The 27,895-nt window shown below is 40.5% G+C and overlaps 1 protein-coding gene across 3 annotated transcripts in view; it reads right to left on the bottom strand.

The window, feature by feature from the left end:
• Window positions 1-3,572: 3,572 nt before the first annotated feature.
• LOC133647138 (tyrosine-protein kinase Fyn-like) overlaps window positions 3,573-27,895 on the bottom strand; it is a 79,099-nt gene continuing 54,776 nt past the window's right edge. Inside the window, exons 8-14 of one of the 3 annotated variants that reach the window (XM_062043276.1) lie at window positions 23,077-23,241; window positions 22,691-22,846; window positions 16,680-16,859; window positions 14,941-15,017; window positions 11,453-11,606; window positions 8,309-8,440; window positions 3,573-4,042 (exon numbers count right to left, since the gene is read on the bottom strand). In XM_062043276.1, coding sequence (XP_061899260.1) covers window positions 3,834-4,042; window positions 8,309-8,440; window positions 11,453-11,606; window positions 14,941-15,017; window positions 16,680-16,859; window positions 22,691-22,846; window positions 23,077-23,241 — 1,073 coding nt within the window. In that variant the 3' untranslated portion in view covers window positions 3,573-3,833. The remainder of the gene's footprint in view (window positions 4,043-8,308; window positions 8,441-11,452; window positions 11,607-14,940; window positions 15,018-16,679; window positions 16,860-22,690; window positions 22,847-23,076; window positions 23,242-27,895) is intronic. The other 2 variants (XM_062043273.1, XM_062043274.1) reach the window with 2 other exon arrangements.

Below are 27,895 nucleotides of genomic sequence, written 5' to 3'. Positions count from 1 at the left end.
CAGTAAATTCACCAAAACGTCCCCGTGGAGTCTGTTTAGCTGATTGGAGAGCTAGCCTGCACAGTAGGGATGATGTTCGAAACCGGTTCTCCCGGTTGTTCGATAAGAAAAGAACCGATTCCATGGACTCAAATCCCTTTTTGAGAACCGGTTCCCGTTATCGAGGCCACTATAGTAAAGAAAAAGAGTTGGTTCTTTATTCGAATCCCTGGGAACGAATCCCGTCCCACAGGGTGCCCATTTGATTGTAGACTCTTACTGACACCTTGTGGCGATATGAAATTACTACGTGTCATTAGTTTGGGCACTTCCAGGTTGGTGACGTCAGTTCAGTTGATGAGACAATTGAGAAGGAGACAAGTTGTGTTAGCTCTTACAAGCCTTGGAAAAGATAAGTCTGTAAGTAAACTGTTTAACTTGTTTATGTAAATCCATATTAAGGTGGAAAGTGGTTAAATTTGATACTAAGATGTTTATTGAAAAATGATTTTTGTGCACTGTTTCAATGGATGTTTTGAGGACTTAAAATGGCTGCCAGTCGTGTGTTTTCACTATCGAAATAATTTTTTGTAAGAAGAATTGTTGATTGATGACTGTGGTGTTCTTAGTGTCCTAGTGTGTGTAGTTAGTATGTTCCAATAGCAGCAGAAGTGCACTTTTTGGAGAGCTGTATTCTTTTCAGTTTTGTGCCCAAGGGCCTGATTTTATTTAACACTATAGTATTATTTATACACCTATAGTGATCACAGAGACAGCTTGTTTTTGTGTTACTGTATATATTTGTTTTTCTGAAAAATCCCACTTAATATACTTTGGGTAACAACACTCAATATTTATTTTTTTTATTTTTTTAGGGGGGTAACAGTCAATGTTTATTTATTTATTTTATTTTATTTTATTTTTTTCTTATAAAATAAAAGTGAGCTTTTGTTAAACCAAATATTGTGTGTTTTTTCCCATATACAACAACCTATCTGGATTCGATAAGAGAACCGATAAGGAATCGGTTCGATAAGAGGATTCGATAATGGGCTCGAACTCGATAATTTCTTATCAAACATCATCCCTACTGCACAGCTAGTGGGTCCATGACCATGACTTCAGTTTTGTTTGATCAGCCGTTTTACTGCCCCGTTACAGACACCCTTTGGAAACAATTAATGTATGTAATTAAACATGTAGAGAATCTTTCCTTTCCAATTCATTTCGCAACGTATATGCCCGCGGTTTATAGTCCGGCGCGGCTAATATATGGAAAATATTTTTTTGTGCTCTATAGTCCGGAACATACGCTCATTGAAATGGTTTTTCTCCAGTTGTGCAAAAAGTACAGTGCATCCTGGAAATATTCACAGTGCTTCACTTTTCCCACATTTGTGGGGTTAAATCACCAAAAAATGATTCCCGGGCGTGGCCACCGCTGCTGCTCACTGCTCCCCTCACCTCCCAGGGGGTGATCAAGGGTGATGGGTCAAATGCAGAAAATAATTTCGCCACACCTAGTGTGTGTGTGTGTGACAATCATTGCTACTTTAACTTAGATATGTTACAGCCTTATTCCAAAAATGGAATAAGTTCATTTTTGTCCTCAAAATTCTGCAAACAATACCCGTAATGACAATGTGAAGTTTATTTTGTTTTTTCTGAATCATCAAATTTATTGAAAATAAAAAACTAGAAGCTGGGCAGGACAATATAAAAAATAATAATAAAAAAAAAAATAATAAAATAAAATAAAAAAAATAAATAAAAAAATAAAAAAATAAAAAAATAAAAAAAAAATCACAAGTACATAAGTATTCACAGCCTTTGCTCAATACTTAGTTGATGCACATTTGGCAGAAATTGCAAGTCTCAAGTCTTTTTGAATACGATGCCACAAGCTTGACACATTTATCTTTGGGAAGGTTTTTTTGCACACTTTTGAGGAATTTATTCCATTTTGGAATGAGGCTGTAACGTAAGAAAACAATGGAAAAGTCAGGTGCCGTCAGCGGGTGCATTTGTTGTCTGCAAGATGAAAGAACTGGGAAGTAAGAAAGGATCTTTGGTTCTATGCCGGCGCTTTAAAAGGTAGGCGGTGACATTCTGCGAGTGTTAACGCTACAATGCATGTGGCCATAAATGACCCTTCATCCTTCTGGCTCTGGACAAAAGTGCTTGAATGTCAGTGTGGACTTAAGTGGGCATTTTTACTGATAAGAAGAACAGGATCAAGCAGGACTTGATGAGTTGTTGACATAAACAGTTGTAGAGGATGACAACAAACACAAAAGCCCAAAAGCGGTGAAGTTGTCACGTTGTGTAAATGCTCAATAAAAAGAGAAATCCTTTTCAACTTATATTCAATTGAATAGACTGCAAAGACAAGATATTTCATGTTTTTTGCAAATATTAGCTCATTTGGATTTTGCTGCCTGCGACATGTTTCAAAAAAGCTGGCACAAGTGGCAAAAAAGAGTGAGAAAGTCGAGGAATGCTCGTCAAAGACTTATTTGGAACATCCCACAGGTGGACGGGCTAATTGGGAACAGGTGGGTGCCATGATTGGGTATAAAAGCAGCTTCCGTGAAATGCTCGGTCGTTCACAAACAAGGACGGGGGCGAGGGTCACCACTTTGTCAACAAATGCCTGAGCAAATTGTTGAAGGACAACATTTCTCAACCAAGGAATTTAGGGATTTCACCATCTACGCTCCGTAATATCATCAAAAGGTTCAGAGAATGTGGAGAAATCACTGCACTTAAACGGCAATGCCCGTGATCTTCGATTCCCTGCATCAAAAAGCCACATCGGTGTGTAAAGGATATCACCACATGGTCTCAGGAACACTTCAGAAAACCATTGTCAGTACTACATTTGTAAGTGCAAGTTAAAACTCTACTAATCAAAGCCAAAGCCATTTATCAACAACACCCAGAAATGCTTCGCTGGGCCCGAGCTCATCTAAGATGGACTGATGCAAAGTGGAAAAGTGTTCTGTGGTCTGACGAGTCCACATTTCACATTTTTTTGGGAAACTGTGGACGTGGTGTCCTCAGGACCAAAGAGGAAAAGAACCATGGGGACTGTTCTAGGGTGAAAGTGTAAAAGGCAGCATGTGTGATGGTATGGGGGTGTATTAGTGCCCAAGACATGGGTAACTTACACATCTGTGAAGGCACCATTAATGCTGAAAGGTACATACAGCTTTTTGGAGCAACATATGTTGTTGTCATGGACGCCCCTGCTTATTTCAGCAAGACGATGCCAAGGGAGACTGTTAAACAACTTAAGCTGTACATCAAGCAAGAATGGGAAATAATTCCACTTCAAAAATGTGTCTCCTCACTTCCCAAACCTTTACTGAGTGTTGTTAAAAGGAAAGGCCATGTAACACAGTGGTAAAAATGCCTTTTTTGCAACGTGTTGCTGCCATTACATTCCAAATGAGCTAATATTTGCAAAAAATACCAAAGTTTCTGAGTGTGAACATGAAATATCTTGTCTTTGCAGTCTATTCAATTGAATATAAGTTGAAAAGGATTTGTTGTATTCTCTTTTTATTTAGCATTTACACAACGTGACAACTTCACTGCTTTTGGGGTTTTGTAGGTAAAAAGGATTTCTTTCAGAAAAACCACAAATGATTGACTTCATGACCTCCAAAGTGAAGAATATCTTGCATCCTTAGAGAAGATGTTTTGGACACCCTCCCACCAGCGGGTGTATTTCCCACCCTGGAACTGATACGAGCTCAGGAAGCTTCACCGATGCCCACAAAAAGAGAGGCAAGTCCGGGAAGTTCAGCGCTCGGTGTCCAGTTCCAGACCAGAGTCCGCACGGAGAAGGTTCAGAGGTTGTCGCCCGGCTGGTACTGAGGCTCGGTGGCCGTGAAGTAGTCCTCCAAGAAGGCCTGCAGGTACTCGAAGGTGGGCCGCTCCTCCGCGTCCTTCTTCCAGCACTGCAGCATGAGCTCGTGCAGAGAAAGGGGGCAGTCTTGGGGGCGCGGCATCCTGTAGCCCCGCTCCACCTGCTCCAGCACCTCGCGGTTGTTCATGCCTGGAAAGGGAAATACGGAACTTTGTATCGGTGTGGGTTCCTTCCATCGTCAGGAGAAGTTGCAAAACTTTGAGGGAGCCTTCAGGCTCGAATCGGATTGTGTTTGTTTGTGTGTCTTGCCAGCTAGGGGCAGGCTAGGGGGCGCTACAGACCCATCAGGAAACACACTGGTCACTCCCGAGTGACATATATGTTGAGTAAAAAGGACCTCCGAGACAGAATTTTACTAATGCTTTCTGCTCCGCTGCTCCCGGTCTGTGGAACGCTCTCCCTGACCACCTGAGGGCACCGTAGACTGTGAATGCTTTTAAAAAAGGCTTAAAAACCCTTCTTTTTAAAAAAAGCCTTTTTTTAGACTTAGACTTAGACTTCCCTTTTATTGTCATTCAAATTTGAACTTTACAGCACAGATAAGAACAACATTTCGTTACATAAGCTCATGGTAGTGCAGGATAAAAAAGCAATAAGGTGCATGTATAAATAAATAATTATATATAAATAATATATAAATAAATATATAAAATAAATATATACACTACCGTTCAAAAGTTTGGGGTCACCCAAACAATTTTGTGTTCGAGCCTTCATTTCTAAGAACAAGAATAGACTGTCGCGTTTCAGATGAAAGTTCTCTTTTTCTGGACATTTTGAGCGTTGAATTGACCCCACAAATGTGATGCTCCAGAAACTCAATCTGCTCAAAGGAAGGTCAGTTTTGTAGCTTCTGTAACGAGCTAAAGTGTTTTCAGATGTGTGAACATGATTGCACAAGGGTTTTCTAATCATCAATTAGCCTTCTGAGCCAATGAGCAAACACATTGTACCATTAGAACACTGGAGTGATAGTTGCTGGAAATGGGCCTCTATACACCTATGTAGATATTGCACCAAAAAGCAGACATTTGCAGCTAGAATAGCTGCAAATGAATGAAATGACACTCTATACATTAGCAATGTATAGAGTGTATTTCTTTCAAGTTAAGACTAGTTTAAAGTTATCTTCATTGAAAAATAAGGACATTTTAATGTGACCCCAAACTTTTGAACGGTAGTGTATATATAGATGAATAAATAGATTACTGTACAGATAAATATATTGCATTTTTTCACATGCGTCCACGTTTATGGATGTATGTATATTCCAGCGAGTTTATCCATTTTGGGGGGAGTTGAGGGGATAATTTAATTATGATGCGTTCAAGAGTCTTACGGCTTGAAATACAGATATATGTGTGTTAGTTCTAGCTATTAGGCTGTTCTAGTTTTTTTTTTAAAACTATTTATTTTACTTATTCGGGGCAGCTATTTGTGGTTCTAGTGTTGTTTTTTTAAATTTTTAAATTTTTATTTATTTTATTTTTATTTTTTAAATGCACTGTAGCACTTTGCGCTTGTTTGCTCAATGTAAAGTGCTTTTACAAATAAAATCTATTATATATATACATATATATAAATATATATATATATATATATATATATATATATATATATATATATATATATATATATATATATATATATATATATATATATATAAAATAAATAAATATATATAGATAAATAAATAGATTACTGTACAGATAAATATATTGCATTTTTTCACATGCGTCCACGTTTATGGATGTATGTTATATTGTCTTTTTTATTCCAGCGAGTTTATCCATTTTGGGGGGAGTTGAGGGGATAATTTAATTATGATGCGTTCAAGAGTCTTACGGCTTGAAATACAGATATATGTGTGTTAGTTCTAGCTATTAGGCTGTTCTAGTTTTTTTTTTTTAACTATTTATTTTACTTATTCGGGGCAGCTATTTGTGGTTCTAGTGTTGTTTTTTTAATTTTTTAATTTTTATTTATTTTATTTTTATTTTTTAAATGCACTGTAGCACTTTGCGCTTGTTTGCTCAATGTAAAGTGCTTTTACAAATAAAATCTATTATATATATACATATATATAAATATATATATATATATATATATATATATATATATATATATATATATATATATATATATATATATATATATATAAAATAAATAAATATATATAGATAAATAAATAGATTACTGTACAGATAAATATATTGCATTTTTTCACATGCGTCCACGTTTATGGATGTATGTTATATTGTCTTTTTTATTCCAGCGAGTTTATCCATTTTGGGGGGAGTTGAGGGGATAATTTAATTATGATGCGTTCAAGAGTCTTACGGCTTGAAATACAGATATATGTGTGTTAGTTCTAGCTATTAGGCTGTTCTAGTTTTGTTTTTTTTTACTATTTATTTTACTTATTCGGGGCAGCTATTTGTGGTTATAGCGTTGTTTTTTTAAATTTTTAAATTTTTATTTATTTTATTTTTATTTTTTAAATGCACTGTAGCACTTTGCGCTTGTTTGCTCAATGTAAAGTGCTTTTACAAATAAAATCTATTATATATATACATATATATAAATATATATATATATATATATATATATATATATATATATATATATATATATATATATATATATATATATATATATATATATATATATATATATATATATATATATATATATATATATATAAAATAAATAAATATATATGGATAAATAAATAGATTACTGTACAGATAAATATATTGCATTTTTTCACATGCGTCCACGTTTATGGATGTATGTTATATTGTCTTTTTTATTCCAGCGAGTTTATCCATTTTGGGGGGAGTTGAGGGGATAATTTAATTATGATGCGTTCAAGAGTCTTACGGCTTGAAATACAGATATATGTGTGTTAGTTCTAGCTATTAGGCTGTTCTATTTTTTTTTTTTTAACTATTTATTTTACTTATTCGGGGCAGCTATTTGTGGTTCTAGTGTTGTTTTTTTAATTTTTTAATTTTTATTTATTTTATTTTTATTTTTTAAATGCACTGTAGCACTTTGCGCTTGTTTGCTCAATGTAAAGTGTATACATATATATAAATATATATATATATATATATATATATATATATATATATATATATATATATATATATATATATATATATATATATATATATATATATATATATATATATATATATATATATATATATATATAAAATAAATAAATATATATAGATAAATAAATAGATTACTGTACAGATAAATATATTGCATTTTTTCACATGCGTCCACGTTTATGGATGTATGTTATATTGTCTTTTTTATTCCAGCGAGTTTATCCATTTTGGGGGGAGTTGAGGGGATAATTTAATTATGATGCGTTCAAGAGTCTTACGGCTTGAAATACAGATATATGTGTGTTAGTTCTAGCTATTAGGCTGTTCTAGTTTTGTTTTTTTTTACTATTTATTTTACTTATTCGGGGCAGCTATTTGTGGTTATAGCGTTGTTTTTTTAAATTTTTAAATTTTTATTTATTTTATTTTTATTTTTTAAATGCACTGTAGCACTTTGTGCTTGTTTGCTCAATGTAAAGTGCTTTTACAAATAAAATCTATTATTATTATATATATATATATATATATATATATATATATATATATATATATATATATATATATATATATATATATATATATATATATATATATATATATATATATATATATATATATATATATATAATTATTATTATTATTATTATTATTATTATTATTATTATTATATTATTATACAAGTATAACCCATTTATCATTTATTTATCATTATTAGGAGACCAGTTTTGGGCCAGTTTTGCTGCCAATGGAACTGCTGCTTTAAATGGGACAATGAAAAAGGAGGATTACCTCCAACAGGACAATGACCCCAAACACACCTCAAAAGTGGTAAAGGAATGGCTAAATCAGGCTAGAATGAAGGTTTTAGAATGGCCTTCCCAAAGTCCTGACTTAAAGGTGTGGACAATGCTGAAGAAACAAGTCCATGTCAGAAAAGCAACACATTTAGCTGAACTGCAGCAATTTAGTGGTCAAGTGGTCAAGCAGAAGCTTGTGGATGGCTACCAAAAGCGCCTTATTGCAGGTCAACTTGCCAAGGGACATGTAAGCAAATATTAACATTGCTGTATGTATACTTTTGATTAGTCACATTTTCAGTAGACCCATAATAAATTCATAAAAGAAGAGAGCAAGTAATCAAGTCTTCTCTCACATTCTGACAGCCAGGTTGAGATCACCCAACCATCAAAGCACCTGTTTACTAACATAAAACAACGTGTGGGACAAACTACACCAGTCCCGTGCGAGTTGGAGTGACATGCCGAGTGCTCACCTGGGTAAGGCACCCGGCCCTTGGTGACCAACTCTGTCAGCAAGATGCCGAAGGACCAAACGTCCGACTTGATGGTGAACTTCCCGTACAGGGCGGCCTCGGGGGCGGTCCACTTGATGGGGAACTTGGCACCTGCAGGACGGACATGAGCAATGGGGATGATTGTTCAGTCTGGAGTTGGGAAAAAACCTCCATAGCAAAGCACATATACATATTACAACATACATCTCCAGACTTGCAACAGAGGGGAGGGTGTGGGGGGGCCACGGTGGCAGGCTGCAGCTCTTCACCCCTAAGGAATTCGCGTCAAGGGCGTTGGATGGGGGGTGGGGTATGTGTGTGTGGCGTATATTTTTTGGGGGGATGCATGTGTGTGTGTAAGCCTGCCGCGTGTCTCTGTTCCACGGCCTTGATGTTGTGCAGTCAATAGTCCAAAGTCAACAACAACAGGTGAGTGTCCATGAGAGACAAGAAGGGAGTTTGTTGTGTCTTCGCTGCACTGTCCTTCAGGAGAGTCTCCAAGCCAGGGAAACAATCCAAGTTAGAATGTTTTGTATGCAAGTGGAAATAACATTTGCTTTTCACTCTAAATTGTCTATGACTGGTCCTCAACATTCATCCTGCAGGGCAGACAGGCCGATGTTATCCACAGTTCTTCCCGCATACTCCAATCATTGTAATAATGTCCATGTTGCAACACAAACTATATATATATATATATATATACAGTATATATATATATATATATATATATATTTTTAATGTATATTCATACGTTATATTACTTTAATTTATTTTCATGTAAATAAAACACTTATTTTTAAGATGTGGCGACTTTTATTTTATTTTGTAGTAGCAGTAGCGACTTCCTTTGTTCATTTAAGGAATCCGGTCAACTTCTTTTGTTTTCACTTTATCGAACTGTGCATGCAAGTGATGTGGAGGCCACATGGGGGCCACGTTGGGGCCTGTGCACGTTTATACTGGAGTCTGATACAGATTACATGTTACTTGTAATCCAAACAGTCAGCTGGGAAAAAAAATCGGATTTCGTAAAAAATCGGACTTGGGGCCACATTGGCCTGCAGCGTAAACGCAGTCTAAGATCAACTTTACAATCAAACAGTAAGTGTGAAATAAGTACAATACTTATAAAGATTCAGCTTAATGGCAAAGACTACTCCCTGACAAGGCAACACATCGTAGCCTATACACTACTGACAGCTAATGTCTTGGAATTGCAACTGTATGTATGTATGTATATACTGTATATATACGTATGTATATATGTATGTATGTATGTATGTATGTATATATATATATATATATGTATATATACTGTCCTGGGTATGACTCAAAACTGCATCCGGTGATGAGGCTTCAGTTCGGGAGTTCTGGAGTTTTGGGGAAGGTGGAGTTACCCCTCAGTCATCATTGCTCCCAGGTCCACTCTGACCCGGGGTGGTAGTACCTGTCAGGGTCCCAGCTATGGGTTGAATAGCATTTCAAAGACCTCAACGGTGGAAGTGGCGGAGGATGACACTGCATGTCACAACGGCACTGAAGGCGGATGAAGGCTGCAACAGAGAGTGGTCTCCAGTCGTCATGGATCCATGCCACTGGATCAAGGCCCCTCTCTGCCAAGGACCGTGTGGTGGCTGCAGGCGCATCAGTCTCCCCACGCTAAAAGACGTCACGCGCAGGCGTCCTCCCGAATGGGAATCCATCCATTCTGAGGACAGTCATACTCGACTACGAGTGACTGCCGATGATGATGATGATGATATATGTATGTATATATGTATGTATGTATGTATGTATATATGTATGTATGTATGTATGTATGTATATATGTATGTATGTATGTATGTATGTATGTATGTATGTATGTATGTATATATACGTATGTATATATGTATGTATGTATGAACGTATATATGTATGTATGTATATATGTATGTATGTATATATGTATGTATGTATGTACGTATATATGTATGTATGTATATATGTATGTATGTATGTATATGTATACATGTATGTATGTGCGTACATATGTATATATGTATGTATGTATGTATGTACGTATATATGTATGTATGTATATATGTATATATGTATGTATGTATGTATATGTATACATGTATGTATGTGCGTACATATGTATATATGTATGTATGTATATATGTATGTATGTATATGTATACATGTATGTATGTGCGTATATATGTATGTATGTATGTACGTATATATGTAAGTATGTACGTATATATGTACGTATGTATGTATGTATGTATATATGTATACAGTATATGTATGTATGTACTGTATGTGTGTACGTATATATGTGCGTATATATGTATGTATGTATGTATGTACGTATATATGTAAGTATGTACATATATATGTATGTATGTACGTATGTATGTATGTGTATATGTATACAGTATAAGTATGTATGTATGTGTGTATGTATGTATGTACGTACGTATGTATGTATGTGTATATGTATACAGTATATGTATGTATGTATGTATGTATGTATGTATGTATGTATGTATGTATGTATGTATGTATGTATGTATGTATATATGTATACAGTATATGTATGTATGTATGTATGTATATATGTATACAGTATATGTATGTATGTATGTATGTATGTATATATATATATATGTATGTTTGTATATATGTATACAGTATATGTATGTATATAGTATATGTATGTATGTATGTATATATGTACGTACGTATGTATGTATGTATGTATATATGTATGTATGTATGTATGTATGTATGTATGTATGTATGTATGTATGTATGTATGTATGTATGTATGTATGTACGTATGTATGTATACTGAAACTTAGAAGTGTAACTCCAACTGGATACCCCATTTATCATTAATAAATCATCACTGTTAAAAGATGTTATTATTAAACACACATGAACACATGAACACAACCAGAAGTAGGGAAAATTGGTACCATCTAGTATTGGTACCGATTCCCAGGTACCGAGAATTGGTACCCTTCGTATGGATTGAAATGTGCAAAGTAGCCATCTTTATCATGCACACCTACAAAGAAGTGCAAAGTGAACAAGAGTTGTGGAAGATATTTGGTGTGTTGGGAGACTGACCTTGGCGAGCCGTGTATTCATTGTCTTCGATCAGTCGGGCCAAGCCGAAGTCCGCGATCTTACACACCAGGTTGTCACCCACCAGGATGTTGGCAGAGCGCAGGTCTCTGTGGATGTAGTTCATCCTCTCGATGTACGCCATGCCTGCTGCCACCTGCAGCACACACATCAACATCTGCTCACAAACAGGAGTGGGCGGAGCCATCCCTGGGGCGCCGTATACAACGTCAGGGCATTTCCAAAATAGCAGCTACTCAGGGGGCGCTGGGAAGTCCACGAGAAGCATAGCCTAGCAAAACTTCAACTCTCTTGGCATAGCATAGAAAACAAACATGAAAAACGTAAAATGTCGCTGAAAGCGAACATTAGACCCGCCCCTTATGAGTGGCGAGACGGTCATGTGAAAGGGGCATGATTAGCTGAGGCAACAGGTGGAAACACTAAACGGGGACAGGTGAGGAGAACGGCGCTCGGTTAGTGGTCACGTCAGAGCAGGACCACAACCGAACCAAAATAGGAGCGCTGGACAAGAACTAAACACCAAGCTAGGGAATCCATAGAACAAAACCAACACAGGACAAGACCGACAGCTATGGACATCCTGAAGACTAGATGGAATAATGGTGGTGCTGTAACACTTCACCTTGTTTTTGTCAATGACACAAATAGCCTCCCTCATATTCCCATGAAAAGCCTTCATTGGGCGTCTCTAGGGCCCTTGAGGTTGATTGCCCTCATTAGAAACGCCTGTCCTACTTAGCATGAGCACCACTTAGCTGGATCACATATGCAAGTCTGGCAGAAGTCTTTTTTCCTGCTTTCAAAATTCAGGGCCTGACTGATCCAGTTTTTTGACATTTACCCATCGAGGCTTGAAATTGGAATTGTCTCTTTATCTCAAATTGGCAGCAGTACTGTGTTTCATTGACTTCTAAAAGGCATTTGATTCAATAGACAGAGGCATAATGCCGAGAATCCTCAAGGCTTACGGGGTCCCCCCAAATTTACTCCGGGCCATAGAGGCCACGTACAAGGGCACAAGAGCCAAGGTGGTAACCCCAGATGGCATCAACGAGGAGTTTGAAATCCTGGCAGGTTTGCAGCAGGGAGACACTCTCGCCCCCTTCCTCTTTATCATAGCTCTGGACTATGCGCTCAGGAAAGCCATCAATGAGCGGGAGCAGGAGCTTTGCTTCACAATTACACCAATAAGGTCTAGAAGAACCCCTGCTGTAGCCCCGGCAGACCTAGACTACGCAGATGACATCTGCCTGTTGGTTGATCCAGTGGAGCAGGCACAGGAACTCCTGAACAGAGTGGAGGTGGAATGTGCCAAGGTTGGCCTCAGACTGAAAGCAAAGAAGACTGAGGTAATCACCTATAACCTACACACGGACCACCCGCCAATAACAACATCAGATGGCAACGCTCTGCAAGAGGTCCTATTGGCTCATCGCGTGGAGCAGGCACAAGAACTCCTGAACAGAGTGGAGGTGGAATGTGCCAAGGTTGGCCTCAGACTGAACGCAAAGAAGACTGAGGCAATCACCTATAACCTACACACGGACCACCCGCCAATAACAACATCAGATGGCAACGCTCTGCGAGAGGTCCTGTTGTCTGATCGCGTGGCGCAGGCACAGGAACTCCTGAACAGAGTGGAGGTGGAATGTGCCAAGGTTGGCCTCAGACTGAACGCAAAGAAGACTGAGGTAATCACCTATAACCTACACCCGCCAATAACAACATCAGATGGCAACGCTCTGCGAGAGATCCTGTTGGCTCATTGCGGGGAGCAGGCACAAGAACTCCTGAACAGAGTGAAGGTGGAATGTGCCAGGGTTGGCCTCAGACTGAACGCAAAGAAGACTGAGGTAATCACCTATAACCTACACACGGACCACCCGCCAATAACAACATCAGTCGGCAACGCTCTGCGAGAGATCCTGTTGTCTGATCGCGTGGAGCAGGCACAGGAACTCCTGAACAGAGTGGAGGTGGAATGTGCCAGGGTTGGCCTCAGACTGAACGCAAAGAAGACTGAGGTAATCACCTATAACCTACACACGGACCACCCGCCAATAACAACATCAGATGGCAACACTCTGCGAGAGGTCAATGACTTCAAGTATCAATCAATCAATCAATCAATGTTTACTTATAAAACCCTAAATCACGAGTGTCTCAAAGGGCTGCACAAGCCACAAAGACATCCTCGGCTCAGATCCCACATCAGGGCAAGGAAAAACTCAACCCAATGGGACAATGAGAAACCTTGGAGAGGACCGCTGATGTGGGGACCCCACAGAGATAGGGTGAGAAGCTCTGTCATCCGGGGGGAGCTCAAAGTAAAGCCGCTGCTCCTCCACATGGAGAGGAGCCAGATGAGGTGGTTCGGGCATCTGGTCAGGATGCCACCCGAACGCCTCCCTAGGGAGGTGTTTAGGGCACGTCCGACCGGTAGGAGGCCACGGGGAAGACCCGGGACACGTTGGCAAGACTATGTCTCCCGGCTGGCCTGGGAACGCCTCGGGATCCCCCGGGAGGCGCTGGACGAAGTGGTTGGGGAGAGGGAAGTCTGGGCTTCCCTGCTTAGGCTCCTGCCTCCGCGACCCGACCTCGAATAAGCGGAAGAAGATGGATGGATGGAAATTACCAGGTCATTTCTCATTTGCACAGTTTACAAAGCTGACTATGGAACAAACTACCCGAGGACACCTCGGTGATGGACGCTCTGAACTCCCTCCCTCCTCAACAACACCTGGGAGTTGAACTTTGCTCCAGGCCTACAGACACAACAACACCCTGAACAATGGGCATATGCACCCCCCCCCCCACCTCCCATCCCCCACCTTCACCACAGCTTGACTCCCCTTAAGGGCGATGGACGGCTCAGTAGCGCTATACAGCAGCAGCCGGCCTCCGTAGCTCCCACTCCCTCCCCTTTGTTGCAAGTTTTGTTGATTCTATGTAACTTGTTTATGTGTGCTATGGCTATGAGTTTTTTTCCCCCTTGGCCTCAGTCTGGACCCCCTCCCTGGAGTCCAGCCTTTGACTGAATATTTTTTTATTCCCTACCTCCCCAATGTTTACTTGTTTCTCACCTTATTTTGTAAGGGGCGACGGAAGTTGGCAGACCCGTCAGCGATCGTGTTCTGTCTCTCTGTAATGTTTGATCCCGTTCTGTCTCCCTGTAGTGTTTGATCCCGTTCTGTCTCCCTGTAATGTTTGTCTGATCTTGAATGGGATTGTGCTGAAAATCTCAATTTCCCCTCTGGGATTAATAAAGTACTTTTGATTCTGGTTCTGATTCTATGACCTGTTTTCCCTTCAAATGGTACATTTTTAAGTGAGAAAAAAGACTTTGACGAAGTCGACAAATCCCTCCAGCCGTAGAATGAATAGATGTCTTGTTAGGAATTTGTTTGAATCAGGAATATTTTGTCTAAAATGTTCTGCTTTTGGTCAAAAAGGTAATCTCAGCATACCTGGGCTGACATGTCTACGAGGTTAGGCAACTTCAACCCTCGTCCTTCCCCGTCCTTCAAGAAGTCCAGTAAACTCCCTGTAGTGGAACAATAACAATACATTCAAGTCCTTGTAGGAGTTATTTGGGTGCTAGCAAACACAAAGCACTTGAAACAATGTGGAACTGGAATAAAACTTAAAACTTGCTGTGTTCATTCTGGCATCCATCAAAACATGACCACTGTTTATAGAGAACTGCAGGACGGGAAACTTGGAGATGATTCTTTGGCTCTAGTTGAATAAAACATCTAGCGGCTCCACCTTTGGACTCCAATGTTTACCATCCGTACTACAAACCCCAAAAGCAGTGAAGTTGTCACGTTGTGTAAATGCTCAATAAAAAGAGAATACAACAAATCCTTTCCAACTTATATTCAATTGAATAGACTGCAAAGACAAGATATTTCATGTTCACACTGGTTAGTTTTTGCAAATATTAGCTCATTTGGAATTTGATGCCTGCAACATGTTTCAAAAAAGCTGGCACAAGTGGCAAAAAAGAGTGAAAAAAGTTGAGGAATGCTCATCAAAGACTTATTTGGAACATCCCACAGGTGAACAGGCTAATTGGGAACAGGTGGGTGCCATGATTGGGTATAAAAGCAGCTTCCGTGAAATGCTCAGTCGTTCACAAACAAGGACGGGGCGAGGGTCACCACTTTGTCAACAAATGCCTGAGCAAATTGTTTAAGAACGACATTTCTCAACAAGGAATTGAGGGATTTCACCATCTACGCTCCGTAATATCATCAAAAGGTTCAGAGAATCTGGAGAAATCACTGCACGTAAGCCATGATATTACACACCTTGGATCCCTCAGGCGCTACTGCATCAAAAAGCCACATCAGTGTGTAAAGGATATCACCACATGGACTCAGGAACACTTCAGAAAACCACTGTCAGTAACTACAGTTGGTCTGCAAGTGCAAGTTAAAACTCTACTATGCAGAGCCAAAGCCATTTATCAACAACACCCAGAAAAGCTTCGCTGGGCCCGAGCTCATCTAAGATGGACTGATACAAAGTGGAAAAGTGAACATGAAATATCTTGTCTTTGCAGTCTATTCAATTGAATATAAGTTGAAAAGGATTTGTTGTATTCTCTTTCTATTTACCATTTACACAACGTGACAACTTCACTGCCCAAAAAAAAATTGGATTAAATTAAACCGCAATGAGTTTGCATTAGGGCAGCACGGTGGCAGAGGGGTTAGTGCGTCTGCCTCACAATACGAAGGTCCTGAGTAGTCGTGAGTTCAATCCCGGCCTCGGGATCTTTCTGTGTGGAGTTTGCATGTTCTCCCCGTGACTGTGTGGGTTCCCTCCGGGTACTCCGGCTTCCTCCCACCTCCAAAGACATGCACCTGGGGATAGGCCCCTCCCACCTCCAAAGACATGCACCTGGGGATAGGTTGATTGGCAACACTAAAATTGGCCCTAGTGTGTGAATGTGAGTGTGAATATTGTTTGTCTATCTGTGTTGGCCCTGTGATGAGGTGGCGACTTGTCCAGGGTGTACCCCGCCTCCCGCCCGATTGTAGCTGAGATAGGCTCCAGCGCCCCCCGCGACCCCGAAGGGAATAAGCGGTAGAAAATGGATGGATGGATGGAGTTTGCATTATGGAATCAAGCCTTTTCACCGTTTTTTTCAAAATCCCACAAGCTTTGTAAAGTTTCTGGAAATGTCGTCCGTTCGTACCTTGGCCCATGTACTCTGTGACGATGTAGATGGGCTCCTCGGACACGACGGCGTAGAGTTGCACCAGCTTGTCGTGGCGGAGCTTCTTCATGATCTGAGCCTCCTCCAGGAAGGACTCGGGGGACATGGTGCCGGGCTTCAAAGTCTTCACCGCCACCTTGGTGGTGCCGTTCCAAGTTCCTGCCACGTGCACAGCAAGCAAGCGTCAGTTTACTTCCACTGCACGGGTGATTGGTGAGGCATGCATACAAGATCACCTTTTGATGCAACCATGCCACGCAGCTGGAGATCAGAGAACCGCCTCGACTTCTTAACGGATAATTAACCGCGTATCAGATTTGGATTTTCAAAGCCAGAAACCGGCAAGGATTTGAGAGCCACAATACAAATAATCCTTGGTGGGATGATTAATAAAAGCAGGCCTGTAATCTCTTCCAGTCTGAAGGGTTCCACTGATCTCATTCTGCCAGAGGATCTCCAGTCGTTAAGGGAATTCAACATGAAGACAGAGACAGGCAACAAACATGCTTGGAAGATTAGTAGGGTGGGTACAGTGAGACCCGTTTATGTTGACGCCCGGCTGACCTACGTGGGCATACAGTAAGAGGCTGTCGACGTAAGTGAAATTGCTGCGGTCCTTTCTTTGGATGACAGTAAAGCTTTTGTTAACTAGAGAGGCCATTCCTGAAGGTGTCAGGCTTGTCACTGACAGTTTGGTTAGGTTTGAGTTTATTCCTCGTGTTTGTTTTATTTCCTGTCTGCGCTCTTATTTTGGTTCAGTTTCCTGCTTGTCTCTCTGAGCGCTGTTTTCCCCTCACCTGTCCCTGAGTGGCAGTCTGGCACACCTGGTGGCAATTGCCAATCAGGCTTTCCGGTTTGCTGGTTCCTGTTCGTTGTTTCCACTTGATCTGTTTTCCTGGTATCCTGTTTCCTATCTCCTGGTTACTGGTTTGTGTTTGGACATTAAAGATCATGTCTTCCTGTATCAAGCCTGCCATCTCTGCATCTTGGGGTTCGTCACCACCAATACTTGACAGATGGGTTTGCGTGTGAATGCTCCATTGAACTGAAATGCTGACAGAATGTAGTATTGATTGATTGATTGAAACTTGTATTAGTAGATTGCACAGTACAGTACATATTCCGTACAATTGACCACTAAATGGTAACAACCCAATAAGTTTTTCAACTTGTTTAAGTCGGGGGTCCACGTTAATCAATTCATGGATGTAAGAACGGTTGGAATGTTGGAATGGTTTGAATGTCGAAGAGTTTGAATTTCCAGGAAAGCCGAAATTTGGTTTGGAACTTGGGAAAGTGTTAGTTTGAATGTCCAGGATGAGTGGAATGTGTTGATGTTGGAACGGTTTGAATAGGTTGAAAAATGTAGGAATTGTGCAAATTGGAAAATTGTCCCATTCTTTTCAATGGGAACTTCCTAGGAATTTGGGAGTTCCCGGAAAAGAGGGAATTTATTTGAAACCGGTAAAAAAAACAACTAGAATTTTCTGAATAAGTTGAAATGGTTGGTGTTGGAATTTTTTTCAAAACGGTCGAGAAATGTTGAAGTAGTAACATTTTTAATTGAAAAATGGTATTACGGAATTCCTGGAACTTCAGGAAAACCGGGAATTTTTCCACTTAAAAAAACAACTCCGTTTTTTTTTGTCCTGGTTAAGAGGAATGTTTTGACGGTGGAACGGTTGAAGTGTGTTGAAAAATGTGGAAGTAGTAGACAGAAAAAAAGGGTGAAAAAAGGGTTTGAAAAAAACGTGAATTCTAGGAATTCCCAGAATTTTTTCAACTTGTAAAAATGATAGTTTGAATTTCCAGGATGAGTGGAATGTGTTGAAGGTGGAATGGTTTGAATAGGTTGAAAAATGTGGAAATGGTGAATGTTTGAAAAATGGCCAATTAATTTTGAATGGGAAAAAAGTCCCGGAAAACTGGGAATTCTTAGAAAACAGGGAATTTTATTTTTTATTTTTGAAGAAGAGCACACAATTTTGAACAGGCTGAATATTTTGAAGTTGGAACGGTTTGAATCGGATGAAAAATGTGGGAATTGTGGAACTTTGAAAAATGTCCCATTCATTTCAATGGGAATTTCATGGAAATTTGGGAAATTTCGGAAAAAGCGGGAATTTTTTTGGGAACATTTTAAAAGACTTGAATGTTCTGAATGAGTTGAAATGGTTGGTGTTGGAATATTTCAAATTGGTCAAATGTTGAAGTAGTAACATTTTTGATTGAGAAATGGTATTACGGAATTCCTGGAACTTCAGGAAAACCGGGAATTTTTCCAGTTGAAAAAACAACTTCGTTTTTTTTTGTCCTGGTTAAGAGGAATGTTTTGACGGTGGAACGGTTGAAGTGTGTTGAAAAATGTGGAAGTAGTAGACAGAAAAAAGGGTGAAAAAAGGGTTTTAAAAAAAACGGGAATTCTAGGAATTCCCAGAATTTTTTCAACTTGTAAAAATGATAGTTTGAATTTCCAGGATGAGTGGAATGTGTTGAAGGTGGAATGGTTTGAATAGGTTGAAAAATGTGGAAATGGTGAATGTTTGAAAAATGGCCAATTAATTTTGAATGGGAAAAAAGTCCCGGAAAACTGGGAATTCTTAGAAAACAGGGAATTTTATTTTTTATTTTTGAAGAAGAGCACACAATTTTGAACAGGCTGAATATTTCGAAGTTGGAACGGTTTGAATCGGATGAAAAATGTGGGAATTGTGAAACTTTGGAAAAATGTCCATTTATTTCAATGGGAATTTCATGGAAATTTGGGAAATTTCGGGAAAAGCGGGAATTTTTTTTGGAAAATTTTAAAAGACTTGAATGTTCTGAATGAGTTGAAATGGTTGGTGTTGGAATATTTCAAATTGGTCAAATGTTGAAGTAGTAACATTTTTAATTGAGAAATGGTATTACGGAATTCCTGGAACTTCAGGAAAACCGGGAATTTTTCCAGTTCAAAAAACAACTTAGTTTTTTTGTCCTGACTAAGAGGAATGTTTTGATGGCGGAACAGTTGAAGTGAGTTGAAAAATGTGGAAGTAGTAGCCAGAGAAAAGGGTGAAAATTCCCGGAATTTTTTCAACTTGGAAAACTGATAGTTTGAATGTGCAGGATGAGTGGAATATGTTGAAGGGGGAATGGTTTGAATAGGTTGAAAATGGAAATGGAAAACTGGGAATTCTTAGAAAACCGGGAATTTTTTTTAGATTTTTTAAGAAGAGCACACAATTTTGAACCGGCTGAATATTTTGAAGTTGGAACGGTTCAAATTGGATGAAAAATTTGGGAATTGTGGAGAAAAATGTCCCATTCATTTCAATGGGAATTTCATGGACATTTGTGGATTTCGGGAAAAGTGAGAATTTTTTGGAAAATGTTAAAACATTTGAATGTTCTGAATGAGTTGAAATGGTTAGTGTTGGAAGTTTTCAAATCGGTCGAAAAAAGTTGAAGTAGTAACATTTTTAATTGAGAAACGGTATTAAGAAATTTCAGGAATTTCGGGAAAACCGGGAATTTTTCCAGTTCAAAAAACAACTTTGTTTTTTGTCCTGATTAAGAGGAATGTTTGGACGGTGGGCAGGAGGAGTCGACAGAAAAAAGGGTGTGGGGAAAAAATGGAATTCCGGGTATGCCTGGAATTTTTTTGAACTTGAAAAAATGATAGTTTGAATGCCCAGGATGAGTGGAATATGTTGAAGGTGGAACGGTTTAAATTGGTTGAAAAATGTGGGAGTTGTGTCCCATTCTTTTCAATTGGAATTTCATGGAAATTTGGGAATTTCGGGAAAAGCGGGAGTTTTTTTTTTGGAAAATGCTAGATATTTTGAATGTAGTGAATGAGTTAAAATGGTTGGTGTTGGAATTTATCAAATCGGTTGAGAAATGTTAAAGTAGTAACATTTTTAACTGAGAAATGGTATTACGGAATTCCTGGAATTTCTGGAAATTCGGGAATTTGTCCAGTTCATTAAACAACTTAGTTTTTTGTCCTGATTAAAGGAATGTTTTGACGGTGGAATGGTTGAAGTGGGTTGAAAAATGTGGGCATTTTCGGCCGGTGCGTCTTATACTCCGAAAAAACGTGTATACATATATATATATATATTGTTTTCTACACCAAAATTCATTTTGATGAGTCGGTCGACATAAACGGGTTCCACTGTGTTAGACCATTTAAACGTCACAGTGGGCTTTTGTAGCAACACAGTGATGAAGACTTTGGGACGAAGGATCCAGCTGTTTTCTGGGGGAATTGGAGCATAGGAACTGGGTGTCATCTGCCAAAACAAACCCTACTGGTTTGTGCAGGGAACTGTAAATAAGTTTGGCAGATCAATAGAGTAGCACCAGTCAGGCAGCAGGAGCCTAAACTAGCCAAATAGTAGTTAGCCTAGACATATAGTTCATATATTTATCATTATCATTGTTGTCATTAACCGGGGTAGAGTGGAATATATGTTAGGTCAGGAAAAAACACAGAGGCTATATCATCCCCACAAGCCTGTTTCGCAGGTTTCCCTGCTCTTCAGGGGATTTTATATATACTGTATATACAGTACAGGCCAAAAGTTTGGACACACCTTCTCAATTCAATCTTTATTTTCATGACTATTTACATTGTAGATTGTCACATCAAAACTATGAATGAACACACGTGGAGTTATGGACTTAAACAAAAAAAACGGTGAAATAACTGAAAACATGTTTTATGTTCTAGTTTCTTCAAAATAGCCGCCCCTTGCTCTGATTACTGCTTTGTACACTCTTGGCATTCTCTCCATGAGCTTCACACACACCTGTGAAGTGAAAACCCTTGCGGGTGACTACCTCTTGAAGCTCATGGAGAGAATGCCAAGAGTGTGCAAAGCAGTAATTAGAGCAAAGGGTGGCTATTTTGAAGAAACTAGAATATAAAACATGTTTTCAGTTATTTCACTTTTTTTTTGTTGTATATATATATATATATATATATATATATATATATATATATATATATATATATATATATATATATATATATATATATATATATATAAATATATAGTCGAGGTTACTGTGGTTTATCTTTTATACAGTGCTCAATACCGGGGTAGAGCAGAATATAGGAGAAACTCCCCTGAAGAGCAGGGAAACCTGCGAAACAGGCTTGTGGGGATGAAATTGCCTCAGTGTTTGTCATGATCCGTGGTCCGGATCATGTTTTTGTTATGTTCTGTTAGTTTTGGACTCTTATAGTTCCTGTTTGACACCTGAGTTTGTTTTGTTACCATGGCTACTTATGATTTTCACCTGCCTCTGGTGTTCGGGACGCGCACCTGCTGCTAATCAGAGGACTATTTAAGCCTGCCTTTGCCAGTCAGTCGTCCTGGCGTCGTTAGTTGTTTGCCTCATGCCTGGACTACGTAAGTCTTAGTTGTTTCATGCCACAGTTTCGTGTTTGTTTCATGCCACAGTTTCGTGAGGTTCATGTCTATAGTTTCATGTCCTAAGTTTTTGCCTTAGCTTCCGCGTGCGATAGGCAAGCTTGCCTTCGGGTTGTTTTCTGTTTTGTACCTCGTTGATTATTTCTTAAAATTAAATCATGTTCCTACCTGCAAATCCTGTCCGTAGTCGTCCGTTTGCCTTCCTGGGAGAACGACCCCACAGTAAGCGAAAACCACGTTTTGACAGAATGACGCCAGGATGACTGACTGGCAGAGGCAAGCTTAAATAGTCCTCTGATTAGCGGCAGGTGCGCGTCCCGAACACCAGAGGCAGGTGAAGTACCATGGTAACTAAAACAAACTCAGGTGTCAAATAGGAACTAAAAGAGTCCAAAACTAACAGAACATAACAAAAACATCATCCGAACCATGGATCATGACAGTGTTTTTTCCTGACCTTATATATTTATTTACTTTTATTTTACTGTGGCTAATCAAAATGAACAATTCAAATTCAAGTTAACCCCTGTGGAAAAAGACATTGTGGGCAAGATTTGTTATTCTTACCGTAATAAACCTCAGCAAAACATCCTGTCCCCAGCTTTAATTCCAATTCAAGTGTGTCTCTGCGGACCTCCCAGGCATCGTGACTCAAGCCCACAGTGTCAGGGATGGAGTTGACACACACGCCCGTTAAATTAAAGCACAAACCATCTGCACACTCTACAAGGAAGGGAGGGAAGGCATACACAGTTAACTACTGGGGGACATGCAGTGAGGACAGTGAAGGAGGCCATCTTGGGACGGAGCCAGGAGGGTCTTCGGACTTGTTTTTTCCACAATGCTTCCAAACTGAAAAGAGAATGATGTTTTGGAGTCAGTCCGAAGTCCCTCCTGTCCAAGTGTGGCCTCCTCCATGCGGCCCCTTCTTCCGGAGAAGACAGGATCCATACCCATCCAGACCTCCCCAAACTGCCCGTTCCCGAGACGCTTTATCAACTGCAGCGACTCCCGCGGGATCTCCCACACGTCTTTGGTTTTGACCGACAGGTCGGCGATGCGGGGCATCCCTTTGTGGCAGGGAAGCACCAAACGACAGCAGAGCCCGGCGGCTCGGTCTGCTCGAGCCACACAACGATGCGGAAGGAAAGAAGAATGGAGAAATGACAGCACAGCAGCAAGAGGAAGGCAGCAGCAAAGGTCAGCAATGTTCACAATGACATAGTTCTCGGGGAACTAACTCCATCGCAATTGGACTTTTTACCGTTGTCGAAGTAGGCGTAGTGAGGGGAGAATAGAACGCGAGATTGACAGACGGTTTGGTGCGGCGTCTGCAGTGATGCAGTCACTGCACCGGTCTGTTGGGGTGAAGAAGAAACAGAGCCAGAAAGCGAAGCTCTCGATTTACAGGTCGGTCTACGTTCCTACCCTCACCTATGGTCATGAACTTTGGGTAATGACCGAAAGGACAAGGTCGCGAATACAAGCGGCAGAGATAGGGTGAGGAGCGTGGTCATCTGGGGAGAGACTCAGAGTAGAGCCTCTGCTCCTTTACGTCGAGAGGAGCCGGCTGAGATGGCTCGGGCATTGTATGACTTAAGTGTTATTATGACAATGACAATAAAGGAATTAATTGATTCATTGATTGATTGATTTACGAGCAAAAATTTGGGTTACGAGCCTCCCGGCCGAATGTTGGCATAGTGAGGGAAGAATAGAACGCGAGATTGACAGACGGATTGGTGCGGCGTCTGCAGTGATGCAGTCACTGCACCGGTCTGTTGGGGTGAAGAAGAAACAGAGCCAGAAGGCGAAGCTCTCGATTTACAGGTCGGTCTACGTTCCTATCCTCACCTATGGTCATGAACTTCGGGTAATGACCGAAAGGACAAGGTCGCAAATACAAGCGGCAGAGATAGGGTGAGGAGCTCGGTCATCTGGGGAGAGACTCAGAGTAGATCCTCTGCTCCTTTACGTCGAGAGGAGCCGGCTGAAATGGCTCGGGCATTGTATGACTTAAGTGTTATTATGACAATGGCAATAAAGGAATTGATTGATTGATTTACAAGCAAAAATTTGGATTACGAGCCTCCCGGCCGAAAGTTGGCATAGTGAGGGAAGAATAGAACGCGAGATTGACAGACGGATTGGTGCGGCGTCTGCAGTGATGCAGTCACTGCACCGGTCTATTGTGGTGAAGAAGGACCTGAGCCTGACGGCGAAGCTCTCGATTTACAGGTCGGTCTACGTTCCTACCCTCACCTATGGTCATGAACTTTAGGTAATGACCGAAAGGACAAGGTCGCGAATACAAGCGGCAGAGATAGGGTGAGGAGCTCGGACATCTGGGGAGAGACTCAGAGTAGAGCCGCTGCTCCTTCACGTCGAGAGGAGCCAGCTGAGATGGCTCGGACATTGTATGACTTAAGTGTTATTATGACAATGACAATAAAATAATTGATTGATTGATTGATTGATTGATTGATTGATTGATTGATTGATTGATTGATTGATTGATTGATTGATTGATTTACGGGCAAAAATTTGGGTTACGAGCCTACCTGCCGAAAGTTGGCATAGTGAGGGGAGAATAGAACGCAAGATTGACAGACCGATTGGTGCAGTGATGCAGTCACTGCACCGGTCTGTTGGGGTGAAGAAGAAACAGAACCAGAAGGCGAAGCTCTCGATTTACAGGTCGGTCTACGTTCCTACCCTCACCTATGGTCATGAACTTTGGTAATGACCGAAAGGACAAGATCGCGAATACAAGCGGCAGAGATAGGGTGAGGAGGGTGGTCATCTGGGGAGAGACTCAGAGTAGAGCCTCTGCTCCTTCACGTCGAGAAGAGCCAGCTGAGATGGCTCAGGCATTGTATGACTTAAGTGTTATTATGACAATGACAATAAAGGAATTGATTGATTGATTTTCGAGCAAAAATTTGGGTTACGAGCCTCCCGGCCGAAAGTTGGCATAGTGAGGGAAGAATAGAACGCGATATTGACAGACGGATTGGTGCGGCGTCTGCAGTGATGCAGTCCCTGCACCGGTCTGTTGGGTGAAGAAGAAACTGAGCCAGAAGGAAAAGCTCTCGATTTACAGGTCGGTCTACGCTCCTACCCTCACCTATGGTCATGAACTTCGGGTAATGACCGAAAGGACAAGGTCGCGAATACGAGCGGCAGGAATGAGTTTCCTCCGCAGGATGTCTGGGATCACCCTCAGAGATAGGGTGAGGAGCTCGCTCATCCGGTAGAGACTCAGAGTAGAGCCGCTGCTCCTTCATGTCGAGAGGAGCCAGCTAAGATGGCTCCTGTACGTCTCCCTGATGCGGTGTTTCGGACATGTCCAGCCGGGAAGAGACCTCCGGGCAGACCTAGGACACATTGGAGGTACTATGTCTCACAGCTGGCCTGGGAACTCCTCAGTATTCCCCGTGTAGAACTAGAGGAGGTGGCCGGGGACAGGGAAGTCTGGGCATCTCTGCTTAGACTGATGCCCTTGCAACCCGGACTCGGATAAGCGGCGGGAAAATGGATGGATGGATGGAAGTCTGGGCTTCATCAGTTCATGCTCACAGACTCAGATTGGACAGTTGGAGCCTGAGGGTTACAAGTGCCTGAGCTAACGAGTTTTTCGGTACACAAGCTGTTTCTGGGCAAAGGTCCGTAATATCATGGCTTACGTGCAGTGATTTCTCCAGATTCTCTGAACCTTTTGATGATATTACGGAGCGTAGATGGTGAAAACCCTAAATTCCTTGCAATAGCCGGTTGAGAAATGTTGTTCTAAAACAATTTGCTCAGGCATTTGTTGACAAAGTGGTGACCCTCGCCCCGTCCTTGTTTGTGAATGACTGAGCATTTCATGGAAGCTGCTTTTATACCCAATCATGGCACCCACCTGTTCCCAATTAGCCTGCACACCTGTGGGATGTTCCAAATAAGTCTTCGATGAGCATTCCTCAACTTTCTTAAATAACCAGTTCGAACGTCAAGTATCTTGTCTTTGCTGAAAAGGATTTGTAAATCATTGTATTCTCTTTTTATTTACCATTTACACAACGTGACAACTTCACTGCTTTTGGGGTTTGTATATTTTAAGAAAATGAAGGAATTTGGTCAATTCTGTCGAGTTCCCCGGGCACTTTTAGTTGGAAGAAGAACACGGTGGACAAGGACTTGACGAGTAGGTGGAAAGAAACGGATTTTTGATGTAAAGGGGAGCGATTTACGGGTGTTCCACGGTATACCTTCTTGTGGATAGACGGTAAAATATAGACTATATTTACAAAATACTTGGCCATTACACCTCCAGAAACTGAACAAGAGGTGCACTTAGGGTGTATTTAAGGAAGTATGGTCATAAATGGTCTGGTAAACCTTTACGATAATGGTGCTAATGATGTAGCTGGAGTCTTCTAAGGAATTAGCGTTTAAAAGCATATAGACGGAGCTTTAAGCAACACGAGGAGGTTCAAATTGTGGCCTCTTTAGGTGCCTGAGTGCTGCACCAGCTGCTTCCATTTCCATTAGCTTTGCTCAGCTCTTGCATGAACTGGAAAGGGAAGCTCTTGTGTTTGCCCGTTATCGATTAAGCCAGTAGATTAGGGCCGTGTCTCCGTCTGTAGTTGGCCCCTCCCACTGATAAGTGTTTGCATGGGGGCAGTTAAGATGAGATAAGGCCTGTTTCACCCATGAGAGTGCCACACCAACGTCAAAGCCCATCCGGGGCGAGTGCCTGCTAGAACTGGTCACTCTGGTCCCCCGTCATAAAACCCGTAAGTGTTGACTGTATCCACGGCAAGAAGACAAACAAAAGGTTTTCCTAGAAATCTCCAGGCTTGGATTAACTGGCGCAGTAACGATTTGATCTCGGCTGATAAGCAGAATCAATTACTCCTTCATTTAAAGGTTGTTTTTTTTCATTTCAGGGTTTGTCAGAGCTAGATCTTGGCGCCATCACTGTGGTGAGTAACATGGCAAACACTTGGCTCCCCCTAGGGCAGGGATGTCAAACTGAGGGCCACGTCACAGTTATGGTTGCCATCAAAGGGCCGCTTGCAACAACTAATCTGATTTTTTTCCACCTGCATTTGAATAATAAATTTTTTTTTTATACACTGTATAAAAAAATACCTGTAGATTTTACCGTAAAAAACTGACAGTCACCAGAATTTTACTATAAAATATATAGCGTTTTTGTTTTTTTTACAACATAAAGTAATACAGTAAATGGAAAAGAGTACAGATATGTTTTTTTTTACTGTAAATTTTAGGTTTTTTTGGGGTTTTTTTCAATATCAATATAAATTATATATATGAACGATCCCCTCCACTTGGTACATTGAAAAGTAGCAGAAAAAAGTGCGCGCACCCCTGAGCTAGACAGGCTGAAACATGAACAACATTTTATGTTCCCACAGGACAGACGACCGAAACCCGACAACACATCAAAACGTTTGGATTGGATGCAGCGAGCTAAATTAAAATTCTGGAACGGTCTCTGACCTCAACTCAACAGCTATTTTGCGGACTATGTTTAACTCCCGCAAGGCTATTTGTACTCTGCTGGACATCTTTTGTTTATGCAATCACTTCCAATTTCCCTAACTTACTCTTAACTTCAATACTTTCCCATTATTCCTATTCATTTGGTTGTTCAGGGTTGTCGGCCATTTGGGTAAAACCAGCAATGTCACCACGTGACGACGACGCCCCGTCATGCCAGTTATAAATAAGGGGGGGCGGGGACCGGTACCTATTAGAGGC

Source organism: Entelurus aequoreus, linkage group LG03, assembly GCF_033978785.1.
Source record: "Entelurus aequoreus isolate RoL-2023_Sb linkage group LG03, RoL_Eaeq_v1.1, whole genome shotgun sequence".
NCBI classification, from domain to species: Eukaryota; Metazoa; Chordata; class Actinopteri; order Syngnathiformes; family Syngnathidae; genus Entelurus; species Entelurus aequoreus.
Note: the sequence above shows the minus strand (reverse complement) of the source record. Positions and strands in the feature narration are given on the sequence as shown.